At 55.4% G+C, this 24,336-nt stretch overlaps 3 protein-coding genes across 7 annotated transcripts; all 3 read right to left on the bottom strand.

Annotated features, from left to right (window-relative positions):
• Nucleotides 1-50: 50 nt before the first annotated feature.
• On the bottom strand, nt 51-10,017 carry STT3A (STT3 oligosaccharyltransferase complex catalytic subunit A). 4 transcript variants are annotated; one of them, XM_049800311.1, is made up of 19 exons: nt 9,999-10,017; nt 8,273-8,360; nt 7,954-8,079; nt 7,593-7,653; nt 6,803-6,924; nt 6,390-6,535; nt 6,014-6,104; nt 5,175-5,281; nt 4,648-4,812; nt 3,902-4,082; nt 3,214-3,369; nt 2,911-3,002; nt 2,072-2,227; nt 1,770-1,958; nt 1,578-1,694; nt 1,394-1,496; nt 750-938; nt 515-630; nt 51-425 (listed from the first exon to the last, which is right to left on the bottom strand). In XM_049800311.1, the coding sequence occupies exons 3-19, from the start codon at nt 8,039-8,041 to the stop codon at nt 387-389; spliced, it is 2,118 nt and encodes a 705-aa protein (XP_049656268.1). In that variant the 5' UTR covers nt 8,042-8,079; nt 8,273-8,360; nt 9,999-10,017; the 3' UTR covers nt 51-386. The 4 variants fall into 4 exon arrangements, with proteins under 4 accessions (XP_049656268.1, XP_049656267.1, XP_049656271.1 ...); XM_049800310.1 differs by lacking the exon at nt 9,999-10,017 and adding an exon at nt 9,905-9,971; XM_049800314.1 differs by lacking the exon at nt 9,999-10,017 and adding an exon at nt 9,797-9,815.
• An 820-nt stretch (nt 10,018-10,837) lies between these two features.
• EI24 (EI24 autophagy associated transmembrane protein) lies at nt 10,838-18,812 on the bottom strand. 2 transcript variants are annotated; one of them, XM_049799702.1, is made up of 11 exons: nt 18,700-18,812; nt 16,713-16,860; nt 15,037-15,182; nt 13,375-13,435; nt 12,700-12,766; nt 12,363-12,487; nt 12,091-12,210; nt 11,836-11,947; nt 11,531-11,642; nt 11,346-11,420; nt 10,838-11,217 (listed from the first exon to the last, which is right to left on the bottom strand). In XM_049799702.1, the coding sequence occupies exons 2-11, from the start codon at nt 16,752-16,754 to the stop codon at nt 11,028-11,030; spliced, it is 1,050 nt and encodes a 349-aa protein (XP_049655659.1). In that variant the 5' UTR covers nt 16,755-16,860; nt 18,700-18,812; the 3' UTR covers nt 10,838-11,027. The 2 variants fall into 2 exon arrangements, with proteins under 2 accessions (XP_049655659.1, XP_049655658.1); XM_049799701.1 differs by lacking the exon at nt 18,700-18,812 and adding an exon at nt 17,425-18,637.
• Nucleotides 18,813-20,604: 1,792 nt separating this feature from the next.
• FOXRED1 (FAD dependent oxidoreductase domain containing 1) lies at nt 20,605-24,246 on the bottom strand. Its single transcript, XM_049799695.1, is given in 11 exon segments — nt 20,605-21,094; nt 21,211-21,340; nt 21,720-21,868; nt 21,979-22,055; nt 22,175-22,276; nt 22,523-22,617; nt 22,735-22,853; nt 22,952-23,062; nt 23,187-23,425; nt 24,098-24,179; nt 24,181-24,246. Coding segments are annotated over 11 exon segments (1,515 nt in total). The 5' UTR covers nt 24,232-24,246; the 3' UTR covers nt 20,605-20,734.
• Nucleotides 24,247-24,336: the final 90 nt, after the last annotated feature.

Here is a 24,336-nt window from a genome sequence, read left to right as displayed (position 1 = left end):
CCAAAACCCAGCAGAATTGGGGGGAAAAGAACCACCAAACCCCACCAAAATCACTTGTTGTTGTTCTTTAATTATTATTATTTGTAATTCACTGTTAATCAACCCCCCGCCCCCCCCCCTCCCGGTTAAAGCCGTTACTTCTGATTTGGCGACTGCTCCGTGTGTATATAAAAATCACTCCCCAGCAGGCAGGGACAGGCAGGGATGGGCAGGGACATCCCACTGCTGCCTGCACTTACAAACGGTATAAAACAAAAAATAAAACACCCCCCCCCCCCCCAAAAAAAAAAACCCAACCCCAAACAACCAAAAAAACCCCAAATATTTCTGCTTCACAGGCAAAGGCTGGGTCAGTGCGGTGTGCGGCGTGGCCGGCGGCAGCTCCCCTACGTTCTCGACAAGCCGCGGTTATCCAAATCTTTCACCTGGGCGGTAAAAAAGGGCTCAGTTAGATGAAATGTAACGTGGTTTTTTTCCCAGATCTGGGGGCTTTGGGCTCAGTTTGGGGCGATACCTTGTATATTCGGACCAGCCAGTGCTCTGTGGTGTACGCCTCCTCCAGCACGTCCAGCTCAAAGTCCTTGTTGCCGATTTCAGCGTTCCTCACCCGATCGTAGCCCGGCGGTCGCTCTAGGAGAGGGCAAAGTACAGGCAGCATTGCCGCATCGTGCCCCGAAGATGGCGGGGGCATGGTGGGGCAGCCCAAAAGTGCTGTCATTCCCTGGGGAGGGGTGGTTTTGGGGACTTACTGGCCTCAGTGTAGACCTGGCCAAAGCGGTAGTAGCACATCTTGTACATGAGGCAGTTGAGGAGCACCGGGGAGCCCTCGCGGTCGACCCGAAACTCCCCCGTGGGGGTGTAGTAGTCGTGCTCCTTGATGTGGCGCCCCGTGTCCGTGCTACCCCCGATCCGCACCATCCACAGGAACTTGTTGATATCTGAAAGGGGGAGAGCAGAGAGTTGGGGGTAAAGAGTGAGGAGTTGAATTGGGGGGCAAAGAGCAAGGAGTTGAGTTGTGAAAGAATGAGGAGTTGAGGGGCCAAGAGCAAGGAGTTGTGAAAGAATGAGGAGTTGAGGGGCCAAGAGCAAGGAGTTGAGTTGTGAAAGAATGAGGAGTTGAGTTGAGGCAAAAGAACAAAGACTTGAGTTGATGTGGGGCGAAAGAATGAGGACCTGAATTGAGTTGGGGGGGCCAAGAGCAAGGGGTTGAGCTGAGGTGGGGGAGGGCAAAAAAAGGTACGTGCAGCTTCCAGAGAGGAGCATTTTGGTACAGTTTCCACTTTGCGGGCTCAACTGAAAGTGGGACTTTGCTCCTCTGAAGAGCTGTTTTGGAGAAGCCCGTGCCACCAGTGCCCCGTGGATGGGTTCGCCCCAGCTCAGAGCGAGATCTTACCGTCAGATGAATATCCAGTGAGGCCTCCGAAGATTACCAGCACATAGCTGACGTCCAGCTCCCTCATGATCTCGTAGGCTTTCTCCTCCGTCGATGCCATCGCCTGGAGCAGACACAGCGTCAGGCACACCACGTGGCTACCTCAGAAAGGCAGGGCAAGGCAGCGGGGGAGGGAAGGACCTACCTGACCAACGCGGGAGATGTGCGTGTTGTTCCAGGTGTTGTTGTCCACCAGGATGGTCCGGTTGGCCATGGCAGTTATCTGGTACCCGTAGTCCCACCAGGACATCACCTTCGCGTCCTGCACCCAAACACGACGTGCCATCAGCGCCTTGGGGGATGTTGGGTTCCCGCTGCCCAAACTACCCCTGTTTACCTCTGGCGTGTTGTGACGTAGCCAGTAATAAGCTTCTCTGAAGTCATCAAAGATGATCCTGCTGCCGTCCCCACCCCGGGCAGAGAGCACGATGGAGGGGGAAGAGTACGCCTCGCTGGTCACCCAGGTGGAATGGAAGGTGTAGGTGATCAGGAAGAAAGCCATGACCAGGATCATGCCACTGGCAACCTGGGGGAACAGATCGGGGTCAACGCTGGAGGGAAGAGGCCGTCAGCCTCCCGCACTCATCCCCACCAGGACGAGGTGTCTTCTCGCCCTTCCCCAGCCGGCTCAACACTCACTTCATTTTTGATGGGGTAGGTGGAGTCTTGCTGCTTTTTGCTCTTCTTGTCTGGCCGGCTGATATCCAAGTTCTTCATGTAGGTGGACAACACCTGAGAAACGCCGATGCCGGACAGGATGCACATCACCGGGGCCAGCACCAGCATAAGACGCACCTATGGGCAACAGCAGAACGGTCAGCGCCTGTCGGAGAAGAAATCCAGGCAGAAATCTGAGAGAAGAGGGAAATTAAATGCCATCCCTAATTCAGCAGAAACATCAGCCTCGAGATAAACCCATAGCTGATACTTTTTTTTTTTTAGTGGGTGCAGACTGGGAGCTGCCACCATCTTAGATGCCCCTGAGGAAAGTTCCCTGAAGACCTCAAAATTGGCCAAGGCACAGAAGTGACCTCAATTTAACACCCTTGGGCAATCTTAGGTCAGACAGGAATTAGTAGATGCCTCCGCACCAGAAATCGACCCACATTTAGGGCTCGGGGTGCTGGAGCGAGAGCGGAAACAGGTTCATAAGCAGCCGTTTGTCATCAGTCCCTGCCTGGATACCTGGAGAATTTGTTTCTCCCCAGCTATGGGAGACCAGGAACAGAGACCCAGCAGCGGACAGGAATGGCCATTAGGAAGCGAGTAACACCAAAGTCGGTAAGTTTTGCAACGTCACATTCCCACGCTGCACGGAGGGGCGAATAAGTTTTAAGGAAGGGAGAAAAGCCTCATGACCACTGCAGCCAGCTCAGGGTGGAAAAGCCATCCTCAACAAGTTCAGAAAAATAAATTCAATCAGCTCTGTTAAGACCATTTTGTCATCCTGCTTGCGCCCAGCAGGCAGCAGCCCTCACCATCACAGCAGAGAAGTACATGCTGGTCACACCGTACATGATGATAAAAATGCGGGCGTCCGAGAGGTTACTGAAGCAGTAATACAGACCAACTGCCAAGAGAAAAGAGAAATGGGTCAGGTTCACCTTAGCAATCTGTTGCCCAAAATAAAAAACAGCCGGCAGAGGCATGTAGCACTCCTCAGCAGATTTGGCACCGTGAGGAGAGGGGAGGCTGTGGTCATGGCCAGCAGAATAAAACCCTTCCGGTGTCGTATGGTAATTTAATAAACTGGTCTCTGACAACATCTGCGCTGGACTCACCTGGGAACATGAAAACGAGAAGCTGCAGGTCAAAGTAGTAGGAGGACCAAGTGGTGGGCTGGTGCTCGGAGACGGAGGCAATGATGGGGATGTTGTTCTTTGCATAGGAAGGATCCAGCAGGGAGTAGAAACGTCCTGTCCATGGGGAGATTTTCCCTAGGAAAAAGGAGAAAAAAAATCATATTCCGTTCCAGCAGAGAGTAACCAGCAATGCCAACAGGTTCTCTCACAAGGGAAGCATGTGCAAGGCTGAAGGAGCAATCCGGGACCTCACTTAACATCTCTATTACTCAAAACTGTCGTTTTAGAAAGGAAATGCAGTCTAATTTTACCCTAAAAAGACTTCTCGCCCGCCCGACCTACATTTTTAGCATCTCTTCGCTACTACAGATTGACATGCAGTTTCCGAAACACCAGCTCAGTGTCCCCAGCATGTGCCGAGTCAAAGCAGGTTTCTCTCTGTGCCTCGCATCACCTGGAGTCCAGATCTTACAGCTGCTTCTTAAATAGTTTCCTGCTAATGCACAAATTAGCCCCCCCACCCTTAGAGTGGGGCTCGCAAGCACTGAAACTGCAGTGCGGGCAACAATGCAGAATTAGGATTGACAAATTAAGTGCTCTTCAAAGCAATGAAAGGAGGCAAAGCTGACGGCGAAATGTGCCCATCGCCGCCAACACCTCGGGCTACCTGTCAGCATCAGCACGGCCCCGATGGTGAGGAGGACGAAGCCAACCAGGGAAATGACACTCCTGAAGAGGATTTCAAATTGCTGCGGGTTCAGCTTGCTCCGAAGGTAGTCTACGAAGGCGTGGATCTGACACAAGCCAAAGACTCCAAGGGCAGCCATGTGCTCCGATGAAAGGACAGGCTACAAGCAGGGGAGAGCGTGATCAGATACGGAAGAGAACAAGAGCTGTGTTGCACCTGGTATTGGCTTTTTTTTTTTTTTTTTTTTTTTTTACAAATAGTTTCTCAGCAAAATTGCTGCCAAAGTCACAGGAAACTGTCCCCTCCCCGTGGATGGCACAGGTGCCGTGAGTCACTTTTTTACATCGGCTTCAGTTCCCAGATAGCAGTCCACATGGAAAATTATAGCGATTCTCTCAACGTGAGCTAAGCGAGTGTTTTTCCTGCTATACCAAGACGCATGCTGGCATGGCTTTTCCTTCACGGAAACCAGAAATATTTTTCATGAAAGGCAACGGGTGCCATGAAGGTTGTTAGCAGCTTTGAAAGTCATCCAGCACCTCCAAAAGCTCATCTTGCCAAAGGTCACAACGGATCAGCGTAACGGGAGCTAGACCTAGAAGCCAGCACCCACTTACAATGTCAATGGTGAAGGCAAGAAGAGAAACCAGGTACCAACTCGCTGTTGTTCCGCTACAACCCACGAAATGACCATCCTCAAGTCTGCAAATCATCCTGCTCCCCACCTGGAAGCCAACAAAGGAGATCTGCATCGAGAGGATGGTTCCCAAGCAGTAGACGGTGCAATAGGCTACGTAGATCCTGTGGGAGAAGCGTCCGGTCAGCATCAGCACAAGAACGTGCAAGGGGATGAGGTTAATCAGAAAGACGTAGCCACCCCACGAGGAGACCTGCCAAGAGAGGAAAAAAAACCCAAAAAAACCCCAAGTTCCAGGACTGAACAGGTTGCACAGCAGAGGTCAAAATGCAGCAGGTTTGATTTTCCTGCGATCACACACAGGATCTTCAGCTGGCGGCAACACCAGCTGAGATCCGCTTTCTCTAAGGGCATCCTCAAGAGTCACAGCTGCCAGAGGCCCAGTTTTTTCCATGCTATTAATAAAACCTCGCACAAAACCCCCACTAGTTTTGGCAAGTGAAAATGAACGAAGAGAGCATCCATTCCATTTTTACCCCAAGTATTTTAGGTCACCGTATCCAGAGCGGTCCTTGGACTCAGAAACACCTCGGCGCTGGGAGAAGGAACACTTACCATGTAGAAATAGGCAAGAGCACACATTGCCGCCCAATAGATGGAGCCAGTTTTGACAGCTTTGATCCACATGTAATAAGTTAACAGCATGCAGAATATGGCGATACCTGGGTGGGAAGACACGGAAAGGTCAAAGCAAGCTCACATCAGCCCTGAAACGTTAATATAATCTCTGGGGCGCACCAGAGCACTCAATTGCATTAAAAATATATACATAAATGCTTTTGCTGCTCCGTCAGAAGATGGAACAGTACCTCATACAAAGAGCCAGGCCTGGGAAAAGGATTTCTCATATCTGACTTCTAGATTGAAACACTGTGATGTTTGTGTCTTACTGTAGATAACAGCTCACGTGGCTTCTTCTAGGCACATCAGCTAGCCTTTCTGGACACAGCGACTCCTTTCATGGCCCCCAAAAGCCCAGCTATGGGAGAGGAACCTAGATCCTCTTCTGCCCTAGGCATCGAAAACGAGATTGCTGCCTTTGCCAGTTCCAAAGTCACTACTGGAATGGAGATAAAAGCATGGGGGAGCCACGCAGCAGCTCCGATCCCGAGCAGAGTTTGTGCAAGTGGCAAAACCCTTTCTGATTTGCAAACAAGGACGCTTGGGAAATGGGGTGTGCTCTCTGCTGGAGTTGGGAAACACTCCCTCTTCCCAACTGCGTAGGCGAGAACAACCACGGATCTCTGAGCGGTTGGGTCAGTAAACCACAGGGACCTGGTGGGGCTCGCTGGGAAAGGACAGTGCCTCTATCATGCCCTGCAGCATCTTTACCGTTATTTTCCAGAACCCAACAATTGTTAAAGGTTCCCCTGCTCCAAGAGTCACACACTCACCTTCGTTATCGTAGGAGCCTGCAACAGATCGAGAGATGTATCCGGGCACAACTGCAATCATGGCAGCAGCAAGAAGTCCTGCCCCTGCATCCTGGGAAAAAAACCCCACAGCCCAGGGTTGGAAAAAGCCATCAGTTTTTATGGCTTTTGTTACCATGCCATACTATGCACAGATATGGTCGAAAGAATAAAAATTGAGTGTTGAAACAAAATTTTAAAACAGCTCTCCCATTTCCCAGAGGTCCTGGGTTTTGGCCAGCATGGTGGTCACCTCCAAACCTCCAATACAGCCGCAAGCTGCCTTTCCAAAAGGCACACAGCCCATGCTCCTCCGTAAAGCAAAAGCCTGCAAGGTATGCCCTGATTGTCCCCCTACCTTGAGCTCTTTGGTGAGGTGGTAAGTCACTATGGTGGTGAAAGAGGAGAAGAGGGGAGCCAGGAACACACAGACATTTCGGATGTCGATGGTGATGTGGAAGAAGTGCAGCACGTGGTAAATTGCTGCCGATGTGATCATCAGGCCTGAGGGACAGGAACGACACCGTTACCAGGCCGCTCTCGGTCTGCTCGCAGCACTGGGGGTCGTTAGCTTGCAATTAACAGCAGGGCAGCCGAAAGCCTCGTCAGGAAGGAGCTGCTGCCCGAGATGCCTTGAAGAAGGGCATCCCCCGAGCTCCCCACCTCTCCCAGCTGGCACTCACGGCTCTGCTCCATGCACACTACCCACCCCTCTCCTGATATTCCCTTGCGTGAGGTGTGTTTCGGGTCAGCAGAAGACCAACAGCATACCTGGATAAATGGTCCCACCGATAATCCTGCCCAAGGGGTACCAGGCTCGGTCGTCAAACCAGTTGTGGAACTTATAGAAGCCCTCCTCTGCCAGAAAGCGGGTTGTACGGTAGTTAAAATACCTGTAACAGTGACAAGCACTAAGCATCTCTGCATCTGTATATAGAAATATTGATGGCTCACTGCTCCTCGGGTCACAAGCATAGTCCTTAACGTGCGTTCAGGAAACGAGGCAGCTTTTGACAGGCAGTTAAGTACCAAATCGCGTGCCCGTTTGGATACCCTTCTCCGGCATCTAGGTGTAAGAGACTGCTGTAAGAGCTGACTGTGCGTTTTCCACGCAGAAGGAATCAGTCCAATTTCCCCAGAGCACTGCAAACCTCAGCTGCAAAGGTTAATCCCTCCTCTGAGGGGGTTTAAAAGCGGGTTTGCAAAGGTAACATTCTCCCTTGCACCTGATTTAATCAACAACAAGCCTGGGATGTGGACACAAATTGTATTAGGAGCCCTCTCTCCTGCTGTGCCCTGCTCAGCCAGAGAATAACCACATCCCAGCAGAAAAGCAGTGGCAGGCAATTACTTATATCCAGGCTGCAGGAAGAGTCCTGGGAACCGAAAAATGAATTTTAGATCTAGAAGAGGAAAAAACAGCTGTACTGAAACCTGTCCTCCAAATCCCTCATCCTTAGTGGGGGATTAACTTGATCCCCACATACACCACCCAAATTCCGCATTCTCCAGAAGAGGAAAAACCCAGGAGGCCCCCACAAAATGAGAAAACGACACTTACGGGTCAAATTCATGGATGACACTTTCAAATCTTAAGACAGAAAAAAGCCTTGTGGAGAAAGCTGCAAACACAGGAAAAGGGCAGAGTGAATCTACAGCACTAACCGAGCCAGAGTTTTATTAGGTTTATCATCTACTTTGACTAAGTAAAATTGTTTCTGTCTCGAACTGGTTACTGGGAAGATAAGAGAAAGATGTGTTTTTCAAAGGAACAGATACGAAAGGAATAACAGCATTCACTTAAGAAAGATGAGAGCTTCACAACCTAGGGAAGAAGGAACAGAGGCGGTTCCATCTTGGGGTCCTCCTTTGAGGGCACTAGCAGCTATTCGCAAGGCTGGCGCAGCAGGACATGGACTTACACAGCACAGCTGCCATCGACAAGATGAGGAGCTTGAGCAGAGTGTCTTGCTTCTCGTAGGACAGCCGGAGAAACCCTAACTTGGTCATTTTCACATCAAAGGCAGAGACTGAGGACACTTGAACACCTGAAAACAAACAGGGAAGACGATCAAAGAGCGAGCCAGCTTGCAGCCCCAGAACGTCTCTAAATGTTTCATGACATAGGACCTTAAATACCCCACTCCTGCCCAAGGAGGCTGTGTCCACCCTTTACCCCAGCCACATGCTTTTGCTGATCCACGTCTCCCTTCCCCACATCCCCTCACCTCCCAGCCGCACCTGATCAGTTGCCCCAAGTCTCGGCTGAGGGTTTTCCTTCTTTTACAGAGACCAGAACTTCTTCGGGGCAGGGGACGCCTCTGTTTCTCTGCGTACAAACCAAAACCCAAGTGTAAGCTTTCAGCAAAACCAACACGTTCTCCCTGGCTGGTCTCTGGAGTTTAACCACCACTTGTAAGCGACGCACGTAAAAATAACCCACAGAGAACGCAAAAAATTGGTGCTGTTTTCTCCCATATAGGAGGTCCGAACAGCTCCTGGCCACTCCCACTTTGAATTATTTACGTTAAACATATACATCCCAGTGCTTTGCTAATGCAGACCAGCACAGTAAATCAGGTTTGCTTACACTGGACAACTTGGCTGTTTACTTCAACCTCCCCGGGTGGAGGAAGAGCCAGCAAAATCCTGGTACTAGACACCAATGAAGTGAAACTGTGGCCAGAGACTAATGCCTTTCTGCTCTTGAAAATGCTCTGATTTCTTTAAAATACTTCTTTACCCAATCAATCCTGAAAAAAATCTCCCACCACTCCCTACAGGTTAAGTCCCAGAACTGTTGTATAAATCCTCCATTCACATACATCTCTGAGCTACAACACCGGAGAGAGCAGATTTGGACAGGCTGAGACTTAAAAATAAAGTACAAGCCAGGCCTAAAAAAAAAATCTTTCTGTGACCTAGAAGTGATTCCAACTTGCACACATTCATCACTAATTGATACAGAAATAACCCCGTCTTGTAATTATTTCCTGGTTGCTCTGGGGATAATAAGAAGCAGCTAATAGCGATAGAACACAAATGCCTCCCGGGCACGAGCGGCTCTGCCACTGGGGTACCACCGGTACCCCGATTTCCACAGCTCCGGCAGATGACTCGTGAGGCGTGGGGGGACCCTTCACCACCCAGTAACACCACAGCTACTGGGGGAACCAGCAGCCCCCGGCCAGTCCCCAGATACTGGGGTGGGAAGGAGCAAAAGCTGTCCCTGAGCTACGGACTACGGCCCCGCTCTTGCCACCAGCCCCTCCGAGCTTCTCTGTGTCCTACAAGACACCGTGCACGCCACACCCTGTGCTGCACCCCACCTCCCTGCGCACCCCGTCCCTCCACCACCCCTGCAACACCCCCCCACCCCCCCGCAACCCCTAGGCACCCCACAGGGCCACATCCCACAGGCTCCAGCCCTTGCCAACCAGCAGTGCCTCACCCCACGCACCTGGACACCCCACAGCATCGCCCACCCCGAACCTCATCGTCCTACAGACATGGGCAACCCCACAGCCCCCTCCCTGCCCCCCACCCCCAGGCCTGGGCACCCCACAAGGCCCAGGCACCCCATAACCCCACAGCCCCCTCACCCCACAGGCCTGGGCACCCCACAGCCCCCTCGCCCCCAGGCCTGGACACCCCCCAGGCCCTCACCCCCAGGCCTGGGCAGCCCACAAGGCCCTCACACCTCACAGCCCCCTCATCCCCCCAGGCCTGGACACCCCACAAGGCCCGGGCACCCCATAACCCCACCGGCCGCCACCCCACGGGCCCGAGGACCCCGCAGTACTCCGCCCCACGGGCCCGGGCACCCCTCGGCACAAGGGCAGCCGGCCGCCACCCCGGGACCGCGGCCCTCACCCGGGCGCCGCGCTCGGCCCCCGCCGCCCCGGCCATCCGCCCCGCGCAGCCGCCCTCTCCCGCTTCGCCCCTCCCGCTCGTCATTGGTCCTCACCGACGCCACTCCAGAGGAGGCGGCGCTCATTGGCCGCGACGGCTCGCCCTCAGCCGAAGGCGCGGCGGGACGCGCTGCGTACGACGCCTCCCGATTGGCGGAAGGCGGGGCGGGCGGAGCTGGCGGCGAAGGAGCCGTGACGTGTCCCTCAGGGCTTGGGGAGCCGGCGGGGCGGAGCGAAGAGGATCACGTGGGACGGATGCGGAAGCGGGCCGTCCCCGCCACGTGGGTGGCGCGCCACGTGGGCGCCTCCCAGGGGAAGGCGGCAGCAGCGGGGGGGGGGGGGGTTGGGATGGGGCTGGGGGCGTCCCGGTCCCGGGGGCGTGGAGGGGTCACCGACGGCGCTCCGACGGCACGAACCCGCCGAGGGGAACCCCCCCCGCCCATCTCAGAGACAGGGGCAGGCGCAGGAGGGCTGCAAATCGTGATTTCTCCGTTTAATGTTTTCAGTGTGAAAATACTAAAGTTGATAAACCGCGTGTCCCATCCCGTCGTACCCCACCCCCCCCCCCCCCCCCCCAAAAAAAAAAACCCCCAACAAAAACCAAACCCCAACCCCACCCCGGAAGGGTTTTTGGTTTTCAACGTCACCGGTTCCTTCCCCGACCCTACAGAAACGGTACATGCACGGGGGGAGCGGGGGCTTGGCTGCAGCAGGAACTCCCCAAAAATACACCCCCAACCCTCCCCCACCCGCCCGCGACCTGAGTTTGGGCAGACAAGGGGCGGGGGCACTCCCGTTAAAACGGGGAGGGGGTTGTCACAAATCGTTTGGGGACAGGGGGAGATGGCACGGGGCAAAAGGGGGGGCGTACAAAAGAGTCCATTGTAAAACACGCGCAGGGCAGGAGCCGGCTCTTTCGAACTCACAAAGGTGTTAAAAATCCAGATTTTCCCCCCAAATTTCTGTCGCAGCGGTGGTGGTGGGGGGGCAAGAATCGACATCAAGGCCCCCCCCAGGGGGTCCAGGGACACTGCCAGGCGGGGTGTCCCCCCCGACTTTGTCCCCTCTTGGGGTTCGGTGGTGGCTCAGTGCCCCGGCTGCACCATGTGTTTGGCGGGAGAGGGCTGGGGGGAGAGGAGGCGGTCGGAGGAAGAGGAAGTGGAAGAGGAAGAAGAAGAGGAAGCACCGCTCAGGGCAGACTGAAGGTAAACCGTCTTGTGAAAGAGCCTGTTGCTGAGGAAAACCACCAAGGAGAAGAGACGGAGCTGGAAGTGGCTGAAAGGGAAGAGAGCTGGTCAGCTCCCAATGCCGGGAAACTGCCCCCAGAGGAATTGGCGGGGGGAGGAGGGAACAGGACAACAAAGGGGGATTGGGAGGGTTGGGGGTGGTGGTGGGATACTCACTAGGTTTTGCCGGGGGTTCTCGCTTCATTGGCGCTGATGATGAAGAGAGGGAAAAGGATGGAAAAGAGGCAACCGCTGGAAAAGGGGGAAAAAAAAAAAAAGAAAAAATGAGAGGGATGCAGGTTGGGTTTGGCGCATGTCACAGGGGGACACGCACAGGGTGAGGGCACAAAATGGCTGCCCACCTGATGATGTAAGAGGATTGCATCGCAGTGAGAAAAGCCAGCGGTAAGCCGAAGCCGAAGTAATAGGGCCAGTTTCTCTCAATGTTGGACAAGCGTTGGTGCATTTCGATTCCTGGCCAGAAAGAAAATCCCACAGAAACGAACCCGCGGGGAGGAGAGACCTCCGTTATGCTTCATCATCCCATATAAAAACGGGAAGGAAAAATCTGCCTTGGACGCCCGAGGAGGAAAAAAAAAAAACCCAAACCCAAAACCTCAATCCGGAAACATTTCAGCCTCGCAGGGAGAGTGGAGGTGGCCCTCACCTTTGTTAAACCAGCGGTACTCGAAGCAGTAGAGCGAGTAAAGCAGCGACATGTGGAGGAGGCTGACCAGCTGGCCAACGATATCGATGGGGAAGAGGCTCACTATCATCCCCTGGGGATTAAAAATAAAATAAAAAAAAAAAATTAAACAGCAGGCAAGCTGTGGATCGGTGGGAGAGTGTCGCCCCAGAGCAAGAGGTGGGGTGACTCGGGCTGGTGGCGGGTTGCTTTTTCGGCGCGTGACTGTGATCTCACCTGGATGAGGAACAGCGCCTGCAACAAGAGGTTAAACAACATGTCGGCGATGATTTTACTGACGCTGGGAAAGGGGTGAGGCTTTCTGCCCGACACTTCGAACGCGAGATCTGCGATGTCCTGAAAAAAAAGACAAAAAAAGAAGGAAAAGGAGCTTGAGGGAAATGAAATTTGAAAGAGAGGCAGGGGCTTCAGGAGTTCAAAAGTAGCTGGGACAATATTTGCCCCCCGCCTCATTTGCTTGACAAACGGTCCGTGTCCCTGTCACCCACCTGAAACCAGATGGCGTTGACGACCTTACTGAGCACAAAGAGGGGAAGGACCCAGAGGGCACTGAAAATGGAGGTGAGGATGAACTCCAGCCAAGACCAGACGTCACCGTGTAAGGAAGGGTCACCTTCAGAAGATGGGACAGGGAGAAATGCGTGAGGAACGGCTGTAGGAACCTCTGTGTTGTACATCATGTGTCCTTACTGGTGGTGCTCGAGGGCAGGAGAAATCTCCAACCCCGAACTTTGCTCTTCCAAAGAACGTTTCCAGCCCGGACGCCCCACCCCATCCCATGGATCATTCAGCGCCCTGTAACATGCCAACGGGAAAGGCACTTACCAATGATCTGGGCCGTGACAGACTGAAGGACAGGTATGAATACTCGGTAAAACAAGAAGAGACTAAGCTACAGAGAAAAAGAGACAAGAAGGGTTCTGGATGAGGTGTTGCACGGTCGTTTCCGGAGCCCCTGCAATTACCCATGCGAAGGCAGACCCTCTGCCTGCTCCTCCATGTGCACCACTCTAAAGGCAATGCTCCGTCAACACAGGGGACCAAGGACCTCCAGCCCAAAATCTACAACTGAGCACTTTTAACATCTCCGTGCCAATTCCTCGTACCTGGCCGCAGTCTAACAGAAAAACAAAGCTGGTGATTGATCAGGCTGTGAAGCATCTGCTCCGTTAAGGATTAGCCTCACGAAACAGCCGTGGTAAGGTCAGAGCTGAGGAAAATGTCTTTAGGGTATCAAGATTCCATTCAGTAAAGCAATATCCCAGATCACAGGGGAGCAGGAGCTGAATATTCAGGTGAAGAGCAGTCTGAAAGACTTGGAAAAGCAGCACCTTGGGTATCGCGTCCCTTAAAATACAGCATCAGGACTGGGAACTTAGTGGCTCCGATGGATTCCTGCAGCCAAGGTGACGGCTCGTCACTGAACAGGTACAAGGGCTGGAGCGGGGCCCTGGTTTTACGGGGTTTTTAACAGAGAAAATACAAAAAACGTCCACTTACCCAGAACACACCTCCGTTCCAAGCACAGCACTGAAATATCCGGCTCACGATCCGGGGTTCGCTGCAGAGCAAGAGAGAGATGGGTGACACATCGAGGTCCCAGCGCCCGCACAAACGTCCCCTAACAAGCGACAACTGCTCCTGCCCTGCGTTTCGGACACCTTCCGAATGTCACAGATAACCAGCTCGACGCCAGCGATGTGCCTGGTTTTATCTGCACAGGGGAACCCCAGAAGAAATCCCTGCACGGACTGGCACCAGGTTTCAGCCATTGCACAGTCTCTAGAAATCAGGGAGATTCTTTCAACCTTTATTAATTCCCCGTATCTGCACTGAAACGGAAGAAATGCAAAGCTTTCTTCCAGATTTTAAAGCCCTTATTAGAGAGATCTCGGGCTTTGTTCTCCTCAAGCTCTTGCCGCAATAGAATTAGGGCTTTTCGTGTGCTTTTTGTTCTCAGAAGAGGCTGTTTCAGCTCAGGGTGGTTTTGGCTTCTCCCTCTTTGCAGCGTATCTACAGACGTGCAAGAGAGCAGCTCTGTGGAACTCTGTAGCACTCTTCAGTCAGCTTCTGCTACTGAAGGGACTTGGTTACACAGAAAACCAGCTGCCCCCCAAATACACATTATTCCTCAAGGGCAGCCCACATGCAAAGCTGTAGGGATGTCTGGGGAGGATCGGGATCACGGGACATGGACAACTTTTCTGTCATCTTGAGATAAAGTTGGACAACCACCGAGCTAGTTGGAAGAAACACGCCTTGAAAGGCGCATCACTGACCAAACGTCACAGCGTTAAGTACCAGCCCAACTGTAATTAGGGCAGCGGAGAAAGATCTTGGTGCCGTTTGGGAGTAAGACACAAGAACAGATGCTGTTTTGCTCCCACGTGGATGTAATTCTGGTGTTCCCAGCCTTAGTGGATGCAACCTCTACAGACGGCTGCGGAACACGGCAAGGCCGGGGGAAAAAAAGATACTAGATCTGATTTACATGTCTGGGGCAGATCAGAGCTGCCGTTTCTTCCCCAATCCCATGGCTATGAATGACAACAACGACGAATCTTTGAAAGGCAGCACAAGTATTCAGGAAGAAACCCAGAAATCCAAATTCTTTCAGCTTGTATACCTTCTATTATTATTTCAAACTAATTGCATACTCTTAATTGTCAAACAACATAAACAATCTGACTTGTTATCTCACAGTAACAGCTCCAGTTTCATTACACAGAGGGGGAAAAGGGCATTCCACATCAAGTTTTTCATATTTTTTGTCTCTGTGCTTCAGCGCAATTGAGTTTACGAACCATTTTCAAAGGCACACCACAAGTTCTGCTTTCGCTGACAGCCAGGTTGCAGGTCTTGGATGGTCCTGACGGGTATTTTTATGGAGATCTTCGCAAAGTGCGGGCAACAACAATGGCTTTATTTCTTAAACCCTACTTACCTCAACTTCCCTTTTAGCCAGACTACTGTGATACGACGCGTATTACGAGAGAAAAAGCAGCACAAGAATTGCCAAACCACTATGACTTGCAGGGGTTTTGCAATTCATCGGGCTCTTCAAAGCTCCGGGCGGAGTCATGCTCTCTCTCCCTGGCCTCCACAGACTAAAAGGAGAGAGGCAATTTACCTGATTTATGGCTCGTCAGGCCCCATACTCACTTCTCTTGCTTCTTCTCTTCCATGTGAAACCTCCGCTGGGCGAGCGCGCTGTTTGCTCTCCTTCGCCTCTGCTCTTCCCTTTTCTGCTGGATACGGGCGTCCAGCTTAGAGATGGTGCAGATGCCCCAGATGGAGTCCTTAATTCCCTGCAGACAGGAGGAGAGGCCATCACTCTCCACCCCGCAGCGACAGGAGGAACGGGATGTGGCCGACCCAGGACGTTGAAAACCTCCCATTTACAGAAAGGGACTTAAATGTGGCCAGCCTCACTCCCCGGCTAGCAGGGGAAGCCAGCACCAGGCTGAGCTGGAGCCAAGCTTTGGAGCAGCAACTTTGCCTATTTTCCATAGCCCGGTGACCTAAATCACCAGACCGTTCCAGCATCTTTAGGAGCAGCAGTATTGTGTGGTTTTTTTTTTAAAAAAAGGTGCGATTTCTCATCCTATCTCCACTATTTATAACCCTGGCAAAAGCCAAAGAGTCAGATCTCTCGCAGCCCGTTTCTCCTGTCTGGCAGAAAGCCCTTCATCCCCTGCCAGCATTTCTAAGGCCAATGAAATTGAATTACACAAAACATTTAGGACGTGCAAAGTCCTTGTGTCCTGGCTGTACATATGAGTTTGATGCTTGTGCCTTTACAAATAAAAGCATCTGCCCTTGTCCCAGAAACATCCTCGCATCGGCCACATCTGTGCAAACCTGTCAATAGGAAAGTGCCCAGAAATCTTTGCGTTACTCCTCGTTTAAAAGACTTCTAGTGCCACCTCCTAGTACTCCACGAGCAGCTGTTTCCAGCTCCAGACGATATCATACCCATCGTTACCAAAACTTCACTTCACAATAAAGACCATACAGACGCTTGTGTGAGCCAGGACAGCATTGCCACCCAGGTGACCCACACAACAGTTTGGTATATGGAATTCTTGACCAAACAGGCTAAATTTTGATGCCAAATGCACATCTGAAACAGCAGAGCATGCTGCCACTGGTACCCGATGAGGTGGAAATTAATTACACAGGCTGCTCTACCCACTGCTTTACAGACGGCATGAGAGCATTCTGAAAAGGACACAAGTTCTCCTGCTCTAGATCGTGGCCAGTGCACCGCAGATCTGTAAGATCAAACCCGGCAAGTTTTTCAAACTGAGTTACTGCTGAACACGAGTTATTTCTTAGCGTCATGTCATGAATGTTTTTAAGGCTGTATTTACAACTGGATGATACAAGACAGCGTGGGAGCACTGAGTTCACACGAAGCCTCATCACCACACCACAGCTGCAATGTTCATACGGGCTATAAATTAACTTTTGCCCAAAGGAAATCTGCCACAGGTTCAGCAGTGCCCCAGACAAATGCTGAGCCCTTTGCAACAGACGCACCACACAACAGCCAGCTTGGGAGGAAATTATTCTAGGAAACACTCGGGGAGCAACGCATCCCACACAGCCTCGTCAAATCTAACCATCATCGGCGAGCGGAAAGCTTGCCTACAGGTATCTCTGCTTTACAAAACTGACGCCTTCGATTAAAATACACCCCGAGCCCCTTTTCTGTCAAATTTTTTAATCTGCCCTTGATGACGCAGGAAGGAGGGTGCTCCCCGTGGAAGACCCGCCGTTACCAAAGCAAAAGAGACCAGTCCTCGCAATGGAGGACCCGAAACGCAGAGACTTACCCTGACGAGGTCATGAAGGAAGGTTTTCACGCTGTCTGCCATCTCGACTCCAGCATCACCTCTAGTTCCGAAACTATCAACTACAGGGAGAGGGGAAAAGCCGAACCCAAACCTCTCTCATCCTGGAGAGATGGGAAACGGATGGAGCCTGTGGAGAGAGAAAACACAGGACTGTGGGCAGGCATTAACAGCATCGGTCTGAGCGGGGTAATTACAAGCTAAATCACATGCCCGCGATTTTCAACAGCCTTCCCTGCCCTCACTGGCTTCCCATTGGGCAACCATCCTTGAACACAGGGCCAGAGAAAAGAACTGTCCTGTTATTTCCACAGTATCTTGTATTAACGAACTTGGGGTTTCAAGAACAGCAGAGCCTGCGTTTCTAATGCAGCAGAACATCCCTCCCAACACCATGCTGCGCTGCTCATTTTCGGAAGAGAAAAGCCAGCAGAGCCAGCCCAGAGAGGTGCGAAAACATCTTTGCTAAATCCAATGTTAATTTAACACTTCACAGCTTCCTCACACGCCAGGTAAGAAACTCGAGGTCTACAATTAGGAGCCTGACGGAAGAAGGGCTGCTCTTGAGCTCTTTGCCCAAAGCAGTAATTACTCCAAACAGCCCTTTGCCAAAAATGTTGCAGTGAGTGTTCTGCTTCTTGTAAAGCACCACAGAAATACAGACAGCGTCTGAATTATGAAAAAAAAAAATCACCAGCTAATAAAACTCATGGAGCTTTTCAACAGGATTCAAACTGCTTGCTTCTCCTAGGCCAGAGCTACCGGCAGCTCTGGAGCAGGCTGGTGTCGCAAGCCCCGACATGTCAGTGTCACTGTTGCTCTATGCACAGCACAAGACAAAAACAATTAAAAATAATTTTTTTTTTTTTAAAAAAAGGTTATTCCGAGAGAAAACCTGCCAGGGTTTGAACTGCGCTCCCATGAAGTGGCGAATGCCAGTTCGGTTGAAACTGCAGAATCAGAACTGGCCTCCAGCTTTATTACCATCAAGTTAATCACAGGTGCCTTCACTCTAAAATCAATCCTTTGGAGGCAGAGGTGCTCAGCCCCACGTGTGGCATCGGGGTCTTTTCGCTTTAGCCAGGCGTCCAAGGTCCGGGTTGTGTCGGCAGAGCCGCGGCAGAAACAAAAGGCAGAAACGAGCTTTTTCTTTGTTCCAGGTGGCTGTGCCTCGCCACCCTTCGGGCTCAGAAATATACGGCGAGACCTGACCGCTGCACAATTCCAGCTTTTACAGAGAGCCCTGCCCGATTTATTTTTACCCAGGGGTATTCCTGGGTAACTGGGGGGCACTCCAGAGTGGGGGTCACTGTGGAAGGGTGGGATCCTCATAGCACCCCAGAGGTGCCCAGGATGGGGAACTCAGGCCTGCCCCACACTTACACCGGGGGCAGGGGCATTGTCTCCCTGCACTGTCAATGGGGGTGACCCCCATGGTTTCCTGGGGAGGGTGGGGGACAAACTTATCTCAGAGCTGTTGCTGTGGTTACTTGGGGGGCGGGTGACCCCTATAGTTTACGCTGGAGAGGGGAGGGCACTAATTTACCTCAGGGCTATTCCCCCAGTCCCCCTGGGAACGGTGTGTGTGTATGTGTGGGGCACAGTTACCTCAGGGCTGCCCCACGGTCCCCCAGAGGCCCACAGATACCACACGGCTGCCTCCACGGTGGCCCCGAAGCCCGAGTTTCCCCACGAATTCCTCCGGACGCCAAATTACCTCAGGCTTGCCCCACGGATCCCTCGGGACCCGAAATTACCTCAGGGTTGCCCCACAGACCCCTCCGGATCCAAAAATTACCTCAGGTTTGCCCCACGGATCCCCCGAGGCCCACAGTTACCTCAGGACTGCCCCCACGGTTCCCGGGGGTGACCCCTACGATCTCCCCCGGGGGGTTCACAGTTACCTCAAAGCTCCCCCCCGCCGCTGTCCAACTCCACCCCACCCCACCCCCCCCCCCCGCTCACTCACCGGCGGCTGCGGGCCGGGGGCCGCACGGCGCGGCAGGGGGCCCAGCTCCCGCCGGCCCGGCCGCCACGCAACGCGCATGCGCCGAAACTCCCGCCGCTGCGCAGGCGCGCCCCACCCCCCTCCACCGCGCGCAGGCGCGCTGCCGCTAGCTCCCCACCGCCCCTTTTTCCTCCCCGCGCATGCGGACTGGTGCCGCCCGCCGGCAGGGCAGCGCTGCGCCGGCAGGGGGCGCCAAACCGGGCTGGGGGAGAATGGGGGTACTGGGGATACTGGGGGGTACTGGGGGTACTGGGGATACTGGGGGGTACTGGGGATACTGGGGGGGAATGGGGATACTGGGGGTACTGGGGGGTACTAGGGATACTGGGGGTACTGGGGGTACTGGGGGGTACTAGGGATACTGGGGGTACTGGGGGTACTGGGGGTACTGGGGATACTGGGGGGTAATGGGGATACTGGGGGTATTGGGGGTACTGGGAGTACTGGGGGGTACTGGGGGGTACTGGGAATACTGGGGGGGTACTGGGGATACTGGGGATACTGGGGGTACTGGGGGGTACTGGGGATACTGGGGGGTACTGGGAGTACTGGGGGTACTGGGGGTACTGGGGGTACTGGGGATACTGGGGGGTACTGGGAGTATTGGGGATACTGGGGGGTACTGGGGATACTGGGGAGTACTGGGGGTACTGGGGATACTGGGGGGTAACGGGGGGTACTGGGGATACTGGGGGGTACTGGGGGTACTGGGGGCTACTGGGGGGTAATGGGGATACTGGGGGGTACTGGGGGTTAATGGGGATACTGGGGGTGCTGGGGGGTACTGGGGATACTGGGGATTAATGGGAGTTAATGGGGATACTGGGGATACTGGGGGTTAATGGGGATACTGGGGGAACTGGGGATACTGGGGATACTGGGGGTACTGGGGATACTGGGGGGTAATGGGGGGTACTGGGTGTTAATGGGGATACTGTGGGTACTGTGGGTACTGGGGATACTGGGGGTTAATGGGGGTTAATGGGGATACTGGGGGTACTGGGGATACTGGGGTGTACTGGGGATACTGGGGGTAATGGGGGGTACTGGGGATACTGGGGGGTAATGGGGGGTAATGGGGATACTGGGGATACTGGGGGGTAATGGGGGGTACTGGGGGTAATGGGGGATACTGGGGGGTACTGGGGGGATACTGGGGATACTGGGGATACTGGGGATACTGGAGGTTAATGGGGATACTGGGGGTACTGGGGGTACTGGGGTGTACTGGGGATACTGGGGGTAATGGGGGGTACTGGGGGGTACTGGGGATACTGGGGGGTAATGGGGGGTAATGAGGGGTACTGGGGATACTGGGGGGTAATGGGGATACTGGGGGGTACTGGGGGGTACTGGGGATACTGGGGGGTAATGGGGATACTGGAGGGAATAGGGATACTGGAAGGGGCAACGGGGGGTAAGGTGGGGGATAATGGGGACACTGGAGGGGTAATGGGGGGAATAATGGGACACTGGGGGGGATACTGGGGGTGGGGGCACTGGAGGGATAATGGGAGCACTGGGTGGACACTGGGACTGGGGGCACTAGGGGGAAATGGAGGGTAGTGGGGACACTGGGACTGGGGAGAGTGGGGCTGAGGGGCACTGGGGGTACTGGGAACAGTGGGACTGGGGGTATGGGAACATAATGGAGCTACTGGGGCTGGGGGGGGAGGGTACTGGGGGCACCAGGGCTACGTGGGGGGGGGCGGTAATGGAAGCACTGGGCCTGAGGGCACCGGGGGGTGGGTGGGGATACTGGGGGGGGGAGCGTGGGAGCCGTGAACGGGCCGTACTGGGATAACTGGGTGGGCTAGCGGGAGTTGGGGGCCCCCCCCCCCCCACAAATTGAATCCCCCAGCGCACTTGCCATCCATCCCTTTTATTTCTGCCGCCGATCCCCCACCAACCTCCAAGGTGGTGGTGGTTGGTGTGTGTGGGGTGGGGGTCCCCCCACCTCCGTGCCTCAGTTTCCCCATCGCGACCCTCGTCTCCGTCACACCACCCCGTCCTCCTCCAGCGGTTCCCCCTCGACCAACCTCCTCCATCCCAACCGGCGCAGATCCAGGCTTTCGTACCGGCCCTTCACCACCAACTCGGCCACCGCTCTGCCGGCGGCTGGGGCGTGTTGTAACCCGTGTCCGCTAAAACCGGCGGCCAAAAACAGATTTTCTAATTTGGGGTGAGGACCCAGTACCCCGTTCCGATCGAAGGCGTTATGGTCGTAGTAGCCCGCCCAAGCCCCCCGGGGACGGAGGGATGCGAAGGCTGGGACACGACGAGCCAACTGGGGCCAGACCCGCTCCTGGAAAAAATCGTGATCCACCGAGAGATCGCTCGGATCCGGCTCTTCCTCCTGGAAATAAAAAATTAATCAGTGGGGGGCCAGGGGGGCTGTGTTAAAAAAAAAAAAAAAAAATAATAATGGGGGGGGGGTGGGGAATAATAGCAGGGACCCCCCTGTGGGCTCACCTCGGGGGGGCTCATGCCGCCCAGGTAGTTGCCGGCGATGCCGTCGCGGCGAAAATAAGCTCCGGTGGTGTCGACGAGGAGGGGGCAGGAGAAGCCGGGGCCGTCGGGGCAGTGCCAGGAATACACGTACCTGTAGGGATGGGAGACACCCCCCCCAAAAAAAAAAAAAATAGGGATGATGGATTCAGGCTGGCCCCCTCCCCCTGCGTCTAAGATGGGGGCTGGGATGTGTGCGTGCCCCCCACCCAAAAAAAAGATGGGAGGGGTGGTGGGTGCTGGGATGTGACCCCCCCCCAAAAGCAACCAGGGGTTCACCCTCCTGCTCTTGCATGCTGGGATGCCCCCCCCCCCCCCCAAAAAAAAACCTCCACCCACTAAGGGCTTCACCCACGACAAAGAGGTGATGGGTGCCAGGATGTGACCCCCCTCAAAAAAAAGCACCGAGGGCTTCACCCACGACAGAGGGGCGATGCCAAGATGTGACCCCCCCCCAAAAAATAAGCCCCCACCTCTTCCTGGGCTGGATGGGCAGGGGGGGCTCTGCCAGCCCCCCCGGCAGCCCAGCCGCCTCCAGTAGCTTCCCAGCCCAGGCACCGGCGGCGTTAACCACGATGGCGCAGGCGACCGGCTGGTATTCCAGGCTGTCCGGCATATGGATCTGGGGACACATACACATGGGATGGGGATTTGGGATGGTGGTGGTGGTGGTGGGGGGGGGTCACGGACACTCGTGGGGACCCCCCCGCGTGGGATGGGGGACGCACTCACGTGGATGTATTTGATACGGGCCGTCGCCAGTGCCGGTCCCCGCAGCGGCGGCGTGTTCTCAGCCGAGGTGACAAAACCTGGAGGTGGGTTTTTGGGGTTTTTTTTTTTGGGGGGGGGGGGGAGGTGAGATTGGGGGGGGTCCCGGCAGTGGTGGTGGGTACCCCGCTGTTTCCCAACCCCCCCCCCCCCCCCTCACCTCGCACCTCCCCGTTACAGCTGCGGACCCCCAGGGATGTGGCTTTGCGCCGAAAAGCGTTGAGGAGGGTCCAGGGGTCGAACCAGCCTTCGTTCTCCAGACCTGGGGTGGGGGGGGGAGGCACCTCAGTGTTACATATCCCCCCCCCCCCCCCCCCCCAAAAAAAAAAAAAATCCCCAATTTTAGCAGGGCTGCACCCCCCTTCCCCAAATAAACTGCGGATGAAGGATGCACCCGCCTGGGATGGGGATGGAGATGAGGATGGGGACGAGGAGGAGGACGGGGGTGGGTGTTGAGGGAGGGTCCCCACGTCCATCTGTCCTCCCCCCACGTGTCCCCCCCCCGTACCGTAGGATGCCACGGCCACGTCCTCCGTGTCTATCCAGGGGAATTTCGCCTTCAGCTGGGGGGGGGACAGCAAGGCCACCTGCACCCCTTCTTCCCTGGGGATGGCCAGCATGCCGGAGGGGGGGGGGGGGGGGCGGTGTCAGGATGAGACACCCCCTTCCCCAAACCCTCCCCAACCCCGGAGGGGGGGGTTTGTGTCCGTCCGCCCCCACCTCTGGAGCTGGACGGTGGCCTCCAGCCTGGCAGCGCTCTGCGGGGGGGCGAGGAAGAGGTACCCCGAGGGTTGGAACTGGATGTCAACGGGGGGCTCGTTCGGCACCCCAAGGTGCTCCTGTTAAGGAGGGGGGGGGAGGTCACCATGGTGAGCGGTGCTGGACCTCCCCTCTCCAACTTACCCCCCCCCCCAGAAAAAAAAAGAACCCTACATACGTTGATGTTGCGGAGGAAGCTGGCGGAGAAGCGGGACATCCAAATATTTTCTGGGAGGGAAAACTGCTGCCGGATCCCCCCCACCGAAAGCACCGTGGAGGCTTGGGAATACTGAAGGAAAGGACCCCCCCACCCCAAAAAAAAAAAAAAAAAAAAAAAAAAAAAAGAAAAAAAAGGTGGGGTTCAGTGGGGGGTCCCCGAGGCTGTACCCCACCCTGGGAGGGGGGTGTCTCACCGTGGGGTCCCGCTCCACCACCAGCACCCTCATGCCGTGCCGCTGGCCCTCCAGCACCTTCAGCCAGTACGCCACCGACCAGCCCACCACGCCGCCCCCCACCACCACCACGTCGGCTTCTTCGGGGGGTCGTGGACCCGGAGGGGTCCCTGGGGGGGTCCAGCTCCCCCATCCGTCCCCCCAAGCCGGCAGCTGATCCTTCAGAATCTGACCCAGGCGACCCAGACCTGGCTTCAGCTCTGCCGGTATATTGGGGGGTGGGCTGTCAGGCTTTTGGGGGGGGGGGGGGAACAGCTGGCAGCCCCCCTGGCACCCCTCAGGAGCCCCCCCAGTCCCCTCTGGGACCCCCCCTCAGTAGCCCCTGCATCCCCTGGGACCCCCCTAGGCCCCCCCAATTATGTGGGTGCCCCACAGGCCCCTCTGGGACAACCCCCCCCCAGAACCCCCTGGAACCCCTCCAGACTCTCTGTGACCCCCCCCCTCCCCCCCCAGTCCCCTGGGACCCCCCCAGTCCCTCCCGGGTCCCCCCACTCTGCTGTGGGACCCCCCCCAAGATCTTCCCCAGTCCTCTGGGACACCCCCCCCCCCAAGTCCTCTGGGACCCCCTAGTCTCCCCTCAGAGCCCCCAGTCCCCTCCGGGCCCCCCCCCCCCCCCCCAGTTGCCCCTGGGTCCCCTGAAAATCCCCGAGTACCCTCTGGGACCCCCAACCCCCCCGGGGACTCTCCCCAGTCTCCTCTGCGACCTCCCACAGTCCCCCGGGGCCCACCCAAGCCTCGCTGGGACACCCCCCCCCCATAGCCCCCCCCAGCGACCCCCCCCCATTCCCTGCGACCCTCCCCATCCCTTTGACCCCCCTCTTCCCCCCCAAATCTCCACGGGACAACCCTCCCCCGGCCCTCCTTGGTCTCACCGCGGAAGATGTCGGAGCCCAGCGGGGTCATGGTGCGGAGGGGACGGTCCGGGGACCCCACCGGTGCCGGGGCCCCCCCCCCCCGGGGTCCCCCCCCGCTTCGGCGGGCGCAGAGCGCGCCCCCAGCGCAGCATGCCGCCTGGCCACGCCCCCTCCCCCTCGCCACGCCTCCCTCCGCGTAACCACGCCCCCCTTCAACCACGCCTCCTCGCCCGTCATTCGCCCGCCGCCCTCCCGCC

Source organism: Accipiter gentilis, chromosome 5, assembly GCF_929443795.1.
Source record: "Accipiter gentilis chromosome 5, bAccGen1.1, whole genome shotgun sequence".
NCBI classification, from domain to species: domain Eukaryota; kingdom Metazoa; phylum Chordata; class Aves; order Accipitriformes; family Accipitridae; genus Astur; species Astur gentilis.
This window is presented reverse-complemented; position numbering and strand designations above follow the sequence as displayed.